The following is a 16,426-nucleotide window of genomic DNA, read 5'->3' as shown; positions in this document are numbered from 1 at the left end:
TGATATATAAAGAATGATGATACATAAACATACCTGTCTCCGCAGTAAAAATTAGCGTGTCGGTATCAGGCTGGAACTGCCGATTGGTCTTGAGAGTGATTTTGAAGTTCTGGCCACGCCGCACCATCAAACGTTTTACGGTTACGTCATCAGTGCGGTGCTCCTTATTGTTTTCCTTGACGTGGAGCTCGACTTTGCTTATCTCTACCAGAAATCATACCAAAACATACATCAAATGTGAATCTTCCCATTCAAATTTGCGTCTAGACAACAACGAAAGGCAGCGCGCCACGTTTCTCGAAATCTTTGCTGATATGCAGCGCTGGTGCTTGACCTGTTTAAGTGTCCTAGACCTGTACCCGTACATGGCTACCCGCTGCCACCACCTTTCGAAATCCAGTTAAGATCTAGCCAAATTAAAACAACATCGGATTCCAATGTAAGATGCCATGGCATGGCAAATGTGTGCATTCGCGTTACACATTTACGAGTAAGAACCTCAATCTAAAAATGTCAAACCTGCGAGAATAGAAATGAACAATTTCCGTAACGTAGATTTAATCTTAAAATACCTTCAGATGTCAATGTTCGGCTAAATAAAGAAGAACTTCACATACTTAGCTGTAGTAATAGGCTAACGTTACTGTCCCGTTGGTGTCTTTTTATCACGAAGCCCTAATCTCTTAAGGCATATTTTTATTTATTTGGATTGAACTGATTGTTTTTTCACTGATTCCTAGATCTTTGTTAACTTAAATATTTCATACAAATAGTCATACAATTGACACAACTGGTAGTAGTCTCCTGCATATTTAGAGGTATCCTGCAGGGGCAGTGTCTCGCAACCTTTTGCCCCCCTGTGTACAAGGAATTACCCCCCTAACCTTTTAAATAGAAATTACTTTAAGTATCTTTTTTGAAAAGTTCTCCATACAAATGTTAATGTATTTCACTCGATAAATTAGTTTTAAATAGTCTCCCATCATCTTAATGCCCCCTTGCAGCTCATATGGGCCCGGCCCCCTTGTTGAGAACCACTGAAGTAAGGGACTTACCAAGCGCCATAGTTGCTGTTGAGAGTATGAGTATTCTCTTCTCCTGGTGATGTAGTTTAGATAGACGTCCCAGCAAGTGTGAATCTGCAGGGAGAGAGTGTGTGTCGCCTATTTAAACTCTGTCATGCCCTGATGGATTTCAGTTCCCAGGGATGCCAGAGGGGTTCTCTTCCTGACAAGAGTACACACCCCTCGATCAGCCCTGCTGAGGAAATCAACATGATCTACATTTACAAATGATTGTGTGACATCCTGTTGCATATCACACACAACGTGATTTTGAGAGAGACAGAGAGAGAGAGAGAGAGAGAGAGAGAGAGAGAGAGAGAGAGAGATAGAGAGATAGAGAACCCGCACCAACTCTCCTTGATTTAATCTTAATCTGCTTGAGGGTAGTGCGTTCGTTGAGGAGGAGCTCAGCCCGGGGCTGGGATGGGCCTTTTTTCTCAGTTAGTATGAATACTTTCTCACTTTTGACTCAGGGTTGAATGAAAGCCAACTGTGGCATTTCCACATAAGTGTTTTAAATATCACTCCTTGTTTCCAGTGAAGTGTCTTTGCTCATTTTTGAGTTCTTCGTTACCTGTACCTGATGATGAATTGAAGAAAAGTATGTACTTTCAAGTAAAATCTTCATATAGTAATATAAGTTCTTCATATAGTAATAGCCTATATAAGTTCTTCATAGTAAAAAGGTTCTCTCTATGACAGAAGTAGGTGCCTGTGTGTCCAGTCAACCATTGCATCACTTCTGGGACAGAAGGTGCGTCATCATCCTCAGCAGTCCCATCTGAAGAAATCATTGGTTTTATACAGATGAATGGAAACTATTCTAACAGTTATGCAAAATGATTGCGGTCAGCTCAAATAATTGCGATCAGACGATTATGTAATAATTGCAAACACATACTGTGATACTGTGCACATCTGAACTTGTAGAGGACCTGACCACACTACAGATTTATAAACAACTTACAGTTTCAGTCAATGTCAGTGACTGTTACAGATATGTAACTGATAGTCATAATCATAATGTCAGACAGCTTAATTTTCTTATCTGTTGAATCTGTGAAGTTAATTGCTTGAGTGACTACTCCTCTACCTCTCAACCTGACCTGTGTGTTCATGATTGACAGTTCATGAGTATCTCAGCAACCACTCAGAATGAGATTGTTACGATAAGGTGAAAGTGTTTGTGCTGGAGGACTGCTGCACTTCCGTTCTGCATTACATTATAAACATAAAGAATTTCATAGAAATGTTAGTTATAGATACACATGCTGTGAACTGTGCTCTGTGAAGGCTTTTCTGGAGGGACACACCAACCTGAAGAATGACATGCCGTTTGTTATCGCTACACTGAATGCAGATCATGTCTTCTGGATGCTCACAAAAGATGTCTTAAAGCAGAGGCTCTATACTGACACGGCTCAGATTAGCCAGAACATCAGCACTGAGACCGTGAGCAGAAGCAGACAGGAGAACATCACAGCCAGCTACAGATACCCAGGGGGTGAGAGGGGCACAACACACACTAGGATAAACACATATTTTAAACAGGGCAATAACAATTTAATCAATTCATGGTTAGGGGATTGGGCGGGGAGTATGGGTTAGATTTTCATATATTAACCTATAGGGTTTCTAAAAAGGTACAAAGCCTCTGAAATCTTGAAATTAAAGATCAGTTTTATCTGGCCAAACTGATTTTGTTCCTCCTTGTGCTGATTTGTGTTCTTCCTCTTAGGTTCCAAGAAGTAGCGTCTGGTGTTTGAGGAGGCCGTGAGAAGAGGAATCAGGCGCCAATGCAGACTCAGGTGAGCCACAGAAGCCTCCAGAGGCGATGCTGAAGATCAGCAAACAACCACAGAGTCTGCTCCCCCACGGCGTGCATTTCACCTAGCCCAGATGTAGTTCCTCTCACGCACAAGTTCAATTCAAACGGCTTTACCTGACCCACTTTTAATGATATACATGGGCATCATAGCCACTGACAAATAAGCAATTAACAATGGTCGACTAGACAAATAAAAGGACCAAAGTAACTAGTTCACGTGAGAGCTCCTAAGACTTACGTCTTATTAACAGGCAACTCTCCCGAGGCAATGAATCAGTGTGTTTAAACATGCCATGAACACGCACCTTCAATTGGATCATTCCAATATAACAAATCAGGGGTGTCAGACCGGCAAAACACATTTGGCTCTCAGCAGCCACAAAACAAAGTCCTACACAGCTAAGACAATATGTCTATTGACACAGGCACAGAAGGAAGAGCTAATTGGAATTGCCCATAGGCAGCTGCCTCACCCTGTGGTCTGCTGGTGCCAATGTACGCTTCCAACAGGTGCATTTGAGGTTCATGGTTTTCCTTGGAAACACTGGCACTCCTTCTCCTGACCCTAGGCCAGGGGGCACAGATAACTCTTGCAACCGCCATCACCCTTGAGAGATTTCTCAGCCCCTTCCCTAGCCCCAAACATCCAAAGAGTGACACAACACGGATCAAACTGGGTGGAACTGTTCTAGGTTTATGCTCATTTATACACGGTAATCTCTCATCGTCAGTTTAAATGGTATTTGGTGCCCCCACTTTGTCAACCCATCAGTAAATCAGCTTGTGTAGCTTGTGTGGTAGAACATGGTGTTGGCCTGTGTTTGATTCTCAGGAGCATATAACCTGGCAGTAGTATGTAGTAGGATGAAACTCATACATTACAAAATAAAAAGCATCACAATTCAAACTGCAGTAGTATATGGGCGACAGTGTTACAGGAGGTAGAGGAGTCGTTTAGTAATCAGAAGGTTGCAAGTTCGATTCCTTGTCGAAGCGTCCTTGAGCAAGACACTGAACCCCTAATTGCTCCTGATATGCAGTGTGCTATAAATGTAAAATGTGTATGCATTGTAAGTTGCACATATGTAAGTCGCTTTGGATAAAAGCGTCTGCTAAATGTAAATGTAGTATCTTAATACCAGATATATGAAATGCACATAATTACACAAATCAAGCCTAAATCTGACACTGAATCTAATCATTAAATCTAAATGTAAATCATTTTTTGTGCAGCTGCCTAATCTATCAAACCTAGACATTACTACAAGATATAGAGACTCAATTTGAATCTTTGCAAATGGCACATGATATCAACTGATTATAACACCATTATGCTGTTTCCTGGTGGGTTACAACATTAGCTTCATGAACATCATGTCTCGCTTTCTTCTGCAGTGAGTATGTTGGCTAAGTCTCTTGTTATGCTTGTAATATATATCTCGCCTGTTCTGATAACATGCATGCTGTAGCACTGAGTTTCAGTACTATAGGGTAGAGTGTTGCACTGGTGTGGAACATTACTGCAGGATCAAATGTCCCTACGCTACACGATGAGACTTTTTTAGTCTCAGGAAGATTATCCTTTTTACAGACTATACCTGTTCTCCTCAGAGGTCCTAATCACTCATCTCCCCATGCTTTTCTCCTGGCTCTCCCCCCTCCGTTGCTGGTAGTTACCATTGCTTGTGGTGCCATGCTGGTGTCATGTGTGGGTGGTGACACCGTGTGGTGAGGAGAGGTACTGCGCCTCATGTCGAAGGCGCTCTTTGGCTTGCTGCGTGCCTGCCGGCCTCCCAGCTCGGCGTTGTACCTCTGGGCGTGGCTCCCGCAGTACCACGTGCGCAGCTACGAGTCGAACTTCTGGTGGGCGAACAACTCGCCGGGGTCAAGGTAGGACGACAGATGCAGCCCCTGCGCCCGGTCCTCCCACTTAGAGAGCATGAGCTGGTGCACGACCCCCGTCTGGCCCCTGGCACGCGCCACCTCCAGTGCCGTGACCCCAGCTCGGTCCTTCAGGTCTTTAGGGGCCCCAGCGCGGATCAGCTCTGTAAGGCACGATACCTGGCCCTGAGCGGCTGCAACGTGGAAGACACCCCGCGGGGTCTGAAACTTAGGGACAGCTCCTATGAGTGGAGAGGCATGGAGAGGAAAAGAAGAAAAGAAAGAGGGTAAGACAATCATGTGGAGTTGGACAGAACATTAAGCCAGAGGAAAAAAAGACAGAAAGAAGGTGTTGGTGGACAGTTGGGGACTACACTCATTACAGTGCATGAAATGCCCTGTATTGTTATTCCTTCGTTTCTTATACTTATTACAGTGCATGAAATGCCCTGTATTGTTATTCCTTGGCTTCTTATACTTATTACAGTGCATGAAATGCCCTGTATTGTTATTCCTAGGCTTCTTATTACAGTGCATGAAATGCCCTGTATTGTTATTCCTTCGTTTCTTATTACAGTGCATGAAATGCCCTGTATTGTTATCCAAACTTTTCTTATTCTTCTTATTCTTTTGACCTTTTTCTGCGCTTAATTCAGATCGAACCGCTTAACGTAGAAACTTCGTTCAAACTGTCGCGTAGGTCTTATAAAGGACACTTGTGCTATTCATTTGTCTAAACTTTATACTTTTTAAGATATTAAAGAAAAACGAATAAAAAATGTCCCATTGACTTACATTGGGCCATTATGACATCATAATAGGGTCATTAAACTGGCTTGCACCTGTGCTTCCACTCTTCTTTCCTTTCTTCTTTCTTTCTTCCACTCTTCTTTCCTTCTTCTTTCCTTTCTTCTTTCCTTCTTCCACTCTTCTTTCCTTTTTTCTTTCCTTCTTCCCCTCTTCTTTCTTTTCTTCTTTCCTTCTTCCACTCTTCTTTCCTTCTTTCACTCTTCTTTCCTTTCTTCTTTCCTTCTTTCAGTCTACTTTCTTTTCTTCTTTCTTTCTTCCACTCTTCTTTCCTTTCTTCACTCTTCTTTCTTTTCTTCCACTCTTCTTTCCTTCTTCCACTCTTCTTTCACACTTCTTTCTTTTCTTCTTACCTTCTTCCACTCTTCTTTCCTTTCTTCACTCTTCTTTCCTTTCTTCTTTCCTTCTTCCACTCTTCTTTCCTTCTTTTACTCTTCTTTCCTTTCTTCTTTCCTTTCACTCTTCTTTCTTTTCTTCTTCCTTTCTTAACTTTTGCATTTCATGCACTGGTATTTCCTTCAGGAAATGTATTTTCTAGTTACAGTGCATGAAATGCCCTGTATTGTTATCCAAACTTTTCTTATTCTTATTATTCTTTTGACCTTTTTCTGCGCTTAATTCAGCTCGAACCGCTTAACGTAGAAACTTTGTTCAAACTTTGTTGCATAGGTCTTGTAAACGACACTTGTGCTATGTATTTTTCATTTTTCTGAACTTTAAACTTTTTAAGATTTTAAAGAAAAACTAATAAAAATGTCCCCATTGACTTACATTGGGCCATTATGACATCATAATAGGGTAATTAAACTGGCTTGCACCTGTGCTTCACTGACACCTGCGCCAAGGTTCCAAGGTTCCTCTTCTCTCTGTCCCTCTCCATTCAACTGTATAACTAGGGATATTAAGAGACACCTTCCATACTCTAATTTGTTTTCTCTTTCCTTTCTTCTTTCCTTCTTCCACTCTTCTTTCCTTCTTCCAATCTTTTTTCCTTCTCTCACTCTTCTTCCTTTCTTCTTTCCTTCTTTCACTCTTCTTTCCTTTCTTCTTTCCTTCTTCTACTCTTCTTTCCTTTCTTCACTCTTCTCTTTTCTTCTTTCCTTCTTCCACTCTTCTTTCCTTCTTTCACTCTTCTTTCTTTTCTTCTTTCCTTCTTCTACTCTTCTTTCCTTTCTTCACTCTTCTTTCTTTTCTTCTTCAACTCTTCTTTCCTTCTTCCACTCTTCTTTCCTTTCTTTCACTCTTCTTTCTTTTCTTCTTTCCTTCTTCCACTCTTCCTTCCTTCTTCCACTCTTCTTTCCTTTCTTCCACTCTTCTTTCCTTCTTTTACTCTTCTTTCCTTTCTTCTTTGCTTCTTCACTCTTCTTTCTTTTCTTGTTCCTTTCTTAACTTTTGCATTTCATGCACTGGTATTTCCTTCAGGAAATGCATTTTCTAGTTATTCTTTGTACCGAACTTCTGCGCTTAATTCAGCTCGAACCGCTTAACTTAGAAACTTTGTTCAAACTTTGCTGCATAGGTCTTGTAAAGGACACTTATGCTATGTATTTTTCATTTTTCTAAACTTTATACTTTTTAAAATATTAAATAAAAACTAATACAATTTCTCCCATTGACTTACATTGGGCCATTGTGACATCATAATAGGGTCATTAAACTGGCTTGCACCTGTGCTTCACTGACACCTGCGCCAAGGTTCCAAGGCTCCTCTTCTCTCTGTCCCTCTCCATTCAACTGTATAACTAGGAATATTATTCTTTCCTTCTTCCACTCTTCTTCTTTCCTTCTTCCACTCTTCTTTCGTTCTTCCACTCTCCTTTCCTTTCCTTCTTCTACTCTTCTTTTCTTTCTTCACTCTTCTTTCCTTCTTCCACTCTTCTTTCCTTCTTTTACTCTCCTACCTTTCTTCTTTCCTTCTTTCTTTTCTTCTTCCACTCTTCTTTCCTTCCTCCACTCTTCTTTCCTTCTTTTACTCTTCTTTCCTTTCTTCTTTCCTTCTTCCACTCTTCTTTCCTTTCTTCACTCTTCTTTCCTTCTTCCACTCTTCTTTCCTTCTTCTTCTCTTCTTTCCTTCTTTTACTCTTCTTTCCTTTCTTCTTTCCTTCTTTCACTCTTCTTTCTTTTCTTCTTCCTTTCTTAACTTTTGCATTTCATGCACTGGTATTTCCTTCAGGAAATGCATTTTCTAGTTATTCTTTTTACCGACTTCTGTGCTTAATTCAGCTCGAACCGCTTAACTTAGAAACTTTGTTCAAACTTTGGCGCGTAGGTCTTATAAAGGACACTTATGCTATGTATTTTTCACTTTTCTAAACTTTATACTTTTTAAGATATTAAAGAAAAACTAATAAAAATGTTCCCATTGACTTACATTGGGCCATTATGACATCATAATTGGGTCATTAAACTGGCTTGCACCTGTGCTTCACTGACACCTGCGCCAAGGTTCCAAGGCTCCTCTTCTCTCTGTCCCTCTCCATTCAACTGTATAACTAGGGATATTAAGAGACACCTTCCATACTCTACTTCTTTTTCTCTCCATCTTTCTCTCTATCCCTCTGTCTACTTTCTCTCAAACTCCATCTCTCTGCTTCAATCAATTTTCTCTCCTTCTTTCAATATTTTCCCTCTTCACTCTCTCTTTACTGTCCTTATCCAGAGCCACTCTTGTTCACTTCTTTCCTTTCTTCCACTCTTCTTTCCTTCTTCCACTCTTCTTTCCTTTCCTAAATCAACCATGGTTGTGTTGTTGTCAATGGTTGTGTGAAATCCTGTGGCTTTATGGCATTGCATTCTAGGACGAGCACAGACCAGAATTGGGGATCCCACAGCACCTGAAAAATAAAACGTGCAACCTCATGTTGTGTTCTACACAAAAGAGTAGCAAAAACATTCATGAGAGTGCAGCTTTGTGTGTGTGTGTGTGTGTGTGTGTGTGTGTGTGTGTGTGAGTTCCGGATCCAAGCCATCATATGATACTGTGTTGATTCCATTCATGCCCTTAGGCAGCTGCCTCAACCTGTGGTCTGCTGGCGCCAATGTACGCTTCCTGCATTTGAGGTATTGTTTTCCTTGGAAAACTGGGCACTCCTTCTCCTGACCCAGGGCCAGGGGGCACAGATAACTCTTGCAACCATCACCAACCTTGAGAGATTTCTCAGCCCCTTCCTTAGCCCCAAACATCCAAAGAGTGTAAGGCAGAAATGGATCTTTGCAGTGGAAAATCACAGATGGCATTCTTCCTCTAGTAACTTCTCATTTGGTGGGGCCTGGGTGTTGGTTTATGGTGGCCCCAACAAACATTCCAGAGATGCACTGTCCCAATTGTTGATTTTCCCACCCCCTGCTTAGACTCTTATCTCAAACCTATGTGTCTGGTTCTCTCTCTGTGCTTTTCCAGGCCGGGATGAAACTAGGGGCAGAGAAATTAGTGTAAGAGTGCTAAAGTGAAATATTGCATTGTAAGATGATTTCTTTGTCATGTTTGGGTTCATTTTAATGGTCTCAGTCTGAGTAGGAAAATGGTCTCAGTTCTACAGCTGTATATATTAATTAAAGCATAGATATCAGAGACCTGATAATTCTGGTCTCTGTGAGAGTGCCAAGGTATCTCTCTTTGGAGGTGGCTCACCCCAATTTTGGGTGAGAACTCCCTCCATTTAGTTGTTAATGTGTGAATCTCATCTTGAGAAACCTCTTATCTATGGGGGTAATTATGAGGCCAGATGCAGGACTAAAATGGATACTTAAGGGTAAGACAGTCAAAGAACTTGGAGCATTCTGTCTTCAGATCTCCCTCACACCCGTGTGAGTAGTCACTTCTAAGCAGCCAGGTATGTTCATTTTCTCTGAGTGTTTTTATGTTTCATGTGGTGTTTAAAAACTTATATTCTTCACTTTAGACTAGTTTTTGTAACTGGTAGTAGTCACTTGTACCTGAGGTAATAAATTGGTAATTCTGACCCACTGTGACCTCTTCTGAAGTTCTTAGTTTGAAGGCTCTTCAGGTAACGGTGTTCCGGTAACGTCTGACTAGGATTTGGTTACAGACCGAAAAGTGGACAACACGCTTTGAGGTTCCTGGCTAAAATCATCTGGGCTAGATATGCCGCAGTGAACTGTTAATTATATAATATAGAGACAGGAATGCAGCTCAGCCTCTGCACTGAATTCGAATGGTCATATTTGAGAGCGGACAAACAGTCTGGCGCTCTGTAACTGAACCACGTCGCTATAACAAGCTGAGAAATGCCCCTTAACAGCACTGTAGGACCTCTGAGCTAGCACAGAACTAAATTACAGGTTATGACTGTGGAATTGCCTTTTGGAATGGGCCGGCCGTGGCAAGATCCTTAAATTACTCTATTCCTTTGAAACCCACTAATAATGAGTAAGAGAGGAAATTCAAATACAGACTGTAGGTGCATTGAGTTGGAGATCAGCCTACAAACTTGGTATAAATATACAGTAAAGTGAGGAGCTTAGACTGGGTTCCCCAAAAAAGTGGAGTCAGACACATAAAATGGAGTCAGAGGAAGTATGAGCATAATAAGAAAGGTGTTTTAATAACTGTTACTTTTTCAGCGAAGCAAAGAGAAAGACGAGCCCACCCAAACCTTTCAGACGCCTATTCCCTCATTGGTCTAGGAAGTTACGTCTTTACAAGAGTGACACAACACGGATCAAACTGGGTGGAACTTTTCTAGGTTTATGCTCATTTATACATGGTAATCTCTTATCGTCAGTTTAAATGGTATTTGGTGCCCCCACTTTGTCAACCCATCAGTAAATCAGCTTGTGTAGCTTGTGTGGTAGAACATGGTGTTGGCCTGTGTTTGATTCTCAGGAGCATATAACCTGGCAGTAGTATGTAGTAAGATGAAACTCATACATTACAAAATAATAAAAAGCATCACAATTCAAACTGCAGTATTATATCTTTATACCAGATATATGAAATGTCTCCTTCACATAATTACACAAATCAAGCCTAAATCTGACACTGAATCCAATCTGATCAATAAATCTAAATGAAAATAATTTTTTGTGCAGCTGCCTAATCTATTAAACCTACACATTACTACAAAATATAGGGACTCAATTTGAATCTTTGCAAATGGCACATGATATCAACTGATTATAACACCATTATTCTGTTTCCTGGTGGGTTACAACATTAGCTTCATGAACATCATGTCTCGCTTTCTTCTGCAGTGAGTATGTTGGCTAAGTCTCTTGTTATGCTTGTAATATATATCTCACCTGTTCTGATAACATGCATGCTGTAGTACTGAGTTTCAGTAGTATAGGGCAGATTTTTGCACTGGTGTGAAACATCACTGCAGGATAAAATGTCCCTACACTACACGATGAGACTTTTTTAGTCTCAGGAAGATTATCCTTTTTACAGACTGTACCTGTTCTCCTCACAGGTCCTAATCACTCATCTCCCCATGCTTTTCTCCTGGCTCTCCCCCCTCTGTTGCTGGTAGTTGCCGCTGCTTGTGGTGCCGTGCTGGTGTCATGTGTGGGTGGCGACACTGTGTGGTGAGGAGAGGTACTGCGCCTCGTGTCGAAGGCGCTCTTTGGCCTGCTGCGTGCCTGCCGGCCTCCAAGCTCGGCGTTGTACCTCTGGGCGTGGCTCCCGCAGTACCACGTGCGCAGCTGCGAGTCGAACTTCTGGTGGGCGAACAACTCGGCGGGGTCAAGGTAGGACGACAGATGCAGCCCCTGCGCCCGGTCCTCCCACTTACCGAGCATGAGCTGGTGCACGACCCCCGGCTGGCCCCTGGTACGCGCCACCTCCAGTGCCGTGACCCCAGCTCGGTCCTTCAGGTCTTTAGGGGCCCCAGCGCGGATCAGCTCTGTAAGGCACGATACCTGGCCCTGAGCGGCTGCAACGTGGAGGACACCTCTACCCCCCGGGGTCTGGAACTTAGGGTCAGCTCCTATGAGTGGAGAGACATGGAGAGGAACACAAGAAAAGAAAGAAAGAAAGACAGTGATGTCTGAACAGACAGTTGGACAGAATAACATCAAGCCAGAGGAAAAAAAAGACGGAAAGATAGTGTTTGTGGACAGATGGGGACTACACTCATTAACTTACAACCTTGAGTATGCTTGCATGTGTGTTTGTGTGTGTGTGTGTGTGTGTGAGAGAGTGAGAGAGAGCGAGAGAGAGAGAGAGAGAGAGCAAAAGAAAGAAAGAAGGAGTGTGAATGTGTGCGTGTGTGAGGCTGTACCGCTATGCAAGAGGAAGCGTAGTGCTGGCAGGTGCCCACGGTGGGCACAGATGTAGAGGGCGGTGGACAGGTGGCGAGACCGCCAGTAACTCCCCTCATCTCCACGCCCATTCACTACAGTCCGCCTGCACAACAAACTCTTCAGCTGTGACAGGGAGTAATAAAGTAAAATGCCAATGGTCAAATAGTCTGGCAATCACAACATGTATTAGTAGTGATTACTGCTAAATAAAATTAGGTAGGCTACTCATGAGTGCGCTCACCTTCAAGACATCTCCTGATACAGCAGCTTGCACAACTTCTCGCCACCTGTTATAAGGCCAAATTGCCATGTTGACAGTGGTGCCAGGAATAATGTCATTCTGGTCAATGGTTGTCTGGTCTATTAAATCTCCTTGTGTGTATGTGTGTGTGTGTGTGTGTGAGAGAGAGAGAGAGAGAGAGAGAGAGAGAGTAAGAGAGCAGGCGAGAGAGTTACAGATATATCTTTACATATATGTTAAGTTAACTTTGCGATAACTGTTAACAACAGCCTATTTTAAAAAAAGATTTGGTAAATGACGTCAACTCTTCCCTCGTTAGAAACTCGAAATCCTACTATCAGGCTATCCCAACCTTTGTGGCTGTGGACTTTCCGTTTAATGAGATAGTCTATTGCGCAATTCAGTTTGATTTATGGTAGGCTTAGTAAGCTCTACCTTGGTCCAGATAGCTGAGTCGCTGAAGGTCCATCGGAATCCCTGCCACCATTTCCAAGGCACATTTCAGCTCGCTCAACTTCATATTCTGGGAACATTTGAGGACGGTAAAAGTTTCTGCGGTATCTTGTAACGTTGTGTTCAGTTTGAAACGGCTCGAACCAGAGAGACGTGCCATCACAGCACCCACACTCACACGATTCTTCTTTGGTTTTCGAACAAGCATGTTTGTTTTACTGGTTTTATCCAACCGCTTCGTTACCAACTGGAGAAATCGCGACTGACGACAGGTCGATTGGTGGAAGCTCTATTTGTTACCAAGGCAACGAGTTTGTTTTCACTGTAGGAGCTTCCTGATCTGTGCAAGATGTTTTCAGAGACTGTTGCGCCACTACTATACATTAAGGTGGCCATATTTCTGAGTCAAAATATTCAGACACGTAAACCCTCGTACCCCCTTGTCCGATGGCGCTTGTGTAGCGGCCGTGGAGATCTCGTGCAGGAGATAGTTTGGTGATACTATAGCCTGCATGGAGAATACCAAAAAAAATTGAATTGAATTGAAACACCTCCAAAACGTAAATGTAAAGTTTGTATCTTTGTAAGCGAAAAACGGGCACTGTCCCCGGAAACCGGGGACGTCTGGTCACCCTACATGGATCTTCATGTAAATGAAGTGCAGTAATAAGCTGTTTTTGTTTTCTTATTGGGGAACAATAGTCCAGTGATGTTTGATTTATAATGAGGTTTAACTGGCAGGCCCAGCTACGTTTAGGCTATTTGTATTTAGGGAGGCTATTCAGTTATGAGAGAAAATACGACTAATACAAATAATATAGCATAATATACATTCCTTTAAAAATGCCAATGAGATATTAAGTCATTATTTTGAGAGTTTCACGTTATTTTGAGATACCCTAAGTCATTATTTTGGGAAAGTTTCTCATTATTTTGAGATACTAAGTATTTATTTTGAGATACTAACTCATTATTTCGAGAAAGCGTCTCATTATAATGACTGTGATGATCTTTTTTTCCCATCACATTGACGGACATGGCTTCTTTATAAATCAGTAGACCAATAAAATATCACCAGTTCCAAACCAGTTCACAAAAATGTGTTTTCAGCAGAGATTCAAAAGAAGCCAGATATCTGCTGACCTGACATTAAGGGGAAGGCTGTTCCAAAGTTCAGGGACCAAAACCATGTATATATGTCTATGACCAAAACTGCAAAGCAGTGCCCCCCCCCCCCCCCTTAGATTTTAGTCTGGAGTCTGGAATAGACAGAGGACCTTTGATTAAGGGATCTGAGCATTTTAGGGGAGTGTAGGTTGTAGCCTATAGCGGAACATTAAAGTGTATACAAAAGTCTAACTTAGGCTACTATTAATGCAGCATAGCCTATTTATTGATGGTTTGGGAGAACAATATAACTATATAATCTATGTTTATCTTTAAGGTATTTGGCAGACAGTTTTGTCCAAAGCGACTTAACAACTACCTTATAAGCTTTATTTATACATAATAGTGTGCGTGTGTAGGCCTAAGTTGCTTGAAAACATCAGCAAGATAACCTTAATCTTACATTAGGGTACTCAATGTATTGATAGGCTATTTTATATATTACCATATTGCAGTAAGCTTATCTCTAAATAAACATCTCATTTGTAAGATGTAGCTTATGTAAGGGATAATGTATAGAACGCCGGTCATTATCGGGAAAATAAGCCCCGACAGGCCGAACAGCACCCCGACGCTTATTACACGGCTACTTGCCAAAACGAAAAAAAAATAACTTAACACAGTGTGTCTTTTTATAATATTATTTTAATTACAATTTATTTGTTACCATTCGTGGTGTTAAAAAGCAGAGAAATAGTTCGCCAAAGACTTGAACATTCTTTAGAACACAGCTGCTGTCAGCTGAAACTCAAGATCAGATCAGCTGACGTCGCTAAGCAACGGAATACACTTTTGATTAAGGTTGATAAATTACCGGACTACTTGCGGAGTGCTACGAAAGACGTGAATCCGAGGCAAAAAGGCCACTTCCCTTGACAGCGGTCAATTATGCATAGCAACGGTCAAATATGGAAAAATAGTTGACCACAGAACGTTGGGAAGCCCCATTTAAGTGAATGGAGCATTCTACAGCATTAAGAAGAGCCGTGTAATAAATCGTAATATCTAGAAATTCTTTGATAACGGTCACTTGAAACTCAAATATCGCGAGGCTGTTTTAGCTTTGACCGAAAGCAAAAAGAGGAAGTGACGACTTTATTGAACGTCACACACTTATTTTCGGTGTGTAGTCATAAGGGAAGTTGTTTTTTGCTCAAATTTGCTCCTTAAATTGTCCGGCGAAACCAGAATATCTGGTTCCGGTCAAAGTAAGGGTATCAATGACCGTCTCACTGGAGCTAAAACTATTCTCATGCGGATACTTCTTGTGAAGATTAAGGAATGGAGGTGGTGGAAAGTCCTCTTAACCTCGTAAGTTTGTGTTTATGTTGCAAGCTAACCTCGCAAGCTAGCGTTGTTGTTGCTAGCTAGCTGTCCCTACAGTTGACTTTTGCCATGTAGCCTCGCGTGCCCTCTCCTTGTCCCGGTCAAAGCAGACAAAACGACAAGTTGACACCGGGTCACTGTTTCTTATGATTTTTGGAACACACAGACGATACATAGTGACAGTAATGAAGCAGACTTAGTTGCCAGTTTTCTATGGAGCGGCTGCCCTTCGTATTAGTTGCTGCTAGGTAGCGACCGAGCTAACTAACCTAGGATAAAAATATTTTTAAAGAGCGAGGTATTCGGCCCATCCTTGACTGTCATTCAGTTGTAACGGTTATCTCTCAGCCCAAATAGTCTAGTTGTTGTGATTTTTAACATAATGAATGAGATATGCCCAGTAAGCTGTGCCCAGTGATTGAACTTCTGTCACTGAACCTGTGGCCATCTGTTTAGCTAGGATAGGTGGCTACCAAGTGTTAATGTAACCTAGCCAAAGTTAGCTTGAAGTTAACACGAGCCCCTTGCAAAAAATTGCCACGTCCTCTGTCATTTTTCGTGGTGTTGTTGTAAGACATGTTCTCTGCAGTGACCGTTTGTCAACACTGTTGACAGTCGAAAGAATGTGCTTAACTATTGCTAACGTCAGCTAGCCTTGTGTTGCGAAATAAACAAATGGTTATGAAATGTCATGTTGTTTTGGGATAAGAAGCTCTCATCTGTTTTTTTTTTTTGGCAGGCAGCTAGCTAGCATTCAGAGTTTGCAAGCTTCAAGTGGTCGTTAGCTTGGATGGCAAGTTAGCAACTAGGCATGATGTAACTGAACGACATATAAAGTAAAAGACTTAGCTATAACGAAGTTAACAATAAGCTGTATTTGGGTTCATGAGGTGTGTTAGGCGTTGCCAAATATTTTAAGACCTTTAACGGGTAATGGACATAACATGCAGGCTTTGATCTTTAGGTTGGTCTGGTTTTGAATTACGTGCTGCTAAACTCGTATATGAAACAGTATCTCTAATGGGTTAAACGCCAGTCTGTTCTGCTCTTTCAGGCCCACCAACAATGCAGGAAAGCAGATCGCCTACTGGCAGCTGGGAAATATGAAGAAGCCATAGTGTGTCACAGGAAAGCAGCAGGTTTGCATTTCCTCTCAAAGTTTATGTGATGTCTGTCTATCTACTTACCCACTGACTATATCAGTTCTTATTTTTAGTCAGTTTTAACTATGAGAGATATCGAGGGATTCCCCCTCATCAACACCTTTCTGTGTTTCAGATCTCCTGAAGGATGCCATGAAGCTCACAGAATGTGAACAGGTTGGTTGGTCAGTCGTCAAAGGCTTCTGAAACTCTCGTGTTGTTTCAGCTTCATCTGACAACACATTCAATGTGC

General features: G+C 41.8%; 3 protein-coding genes across 4 annotated transcripts in view; 1 reads left to right on the top strand and 2 right to left on the bottom strand.

The window, feature by feature from the left end:
* The window catches only part of LOC116218632 (protein-glutamine gamma-glutamyltransferase 2-like), a 26,375-nt gene extending 25,162 nt beyond the window's left edge, over window positions 1-1,213 (bottom strand). The window contains exons 1-2 of one of the 2 annotated variants that reach the window (XM_042703171.1): window positions 1,056-1,213; window positions 34-204 (exon numbers count right to left, since the gene is read on the bottom strand). In XM_042703171.1, the coding sequence (XP_042559105.1) occupies window positions 34-204; window positions 1,056-1,065 (181 nt within the window). In that variant the 5' untranslated portion in view covers window positions 1,066-1,213. The remainder of the gene's footprint in view (window positions 1-33; window positions 205-1,055) is intronic. The other variant, XM_042703170.1, reaches the window with a different exon arrangement.
* Window positions 1,214-10,288: 9,075 nt separating this feature from the next.
* LOC105891186 (ankyrin repeat domain-containing protein 60) lies at window positions 10,289-12,861 on the bottom strand. The gene is made up of 4 exons (XM_031561178.2): window positions 12,521-12,861; window positions 12,086-12,216; window positions 11,823-11,967; window positions 10,289-11,528 (listed from the first exon to the last, which is right to left on the bottom strand). The coding sequence occupies exons 1-4, from the start codon at window positions 12,744-12,746 to the stop codon at window positions 11,020-11,022; spliced, it is 1,011 nt and encodes a 336-aa protein (XP_031417038.1). The 5' UTR covers window positions 12,747-12,861; the 3' UTR covers window positions 10,289-11,019.
* A 1,948-nt stretch (window positions 12,862-14,809) lies between these two features.
* nrbf2b (nuclear receptor binding factor 2b) overlaps window positions 14,810-16,426 on the top strand; it is a 3,409-nt gene continuing 1,792 nt past the window's right edge. The window contains exons 1-3 of the mRNA XM_012817390.3: window positions 14,810-15,016; window positions 16,086-16,170; window positions 16,310-16,350. Of these exons, the coding sequence (XP_012672844.1) occupies window positions 14,987-15,016; window positions 16,086-16,170; window positions 16,310-16,350 (156 nt within the window). The 5' untranslated portion in view covers window positions 14,810-14,986. The remainder of the gene's footprint in view (window positions 15,017-16,085; window positions 16,171-16,309; window positions 16,351-16,426) is intronic.

Source organism: Clupea harengus, chromosome 23, assembly GCF_900700415.2.
Source record: "Clupea harengus chromosome 23, Ch_v2.0.2, whole genome shotgun sequence".
NCBI classification, from domain to species: Eukaryota; Metazoa; Chordata; class Actinopteri; order Clupeiformes; family Clupeidae; genus Clupea; species Clupea harengus.
Note: the sequence above shows the minus strand (reverse complement) of the source record. Positions and strands in the feature narration are given on the sequence as shown.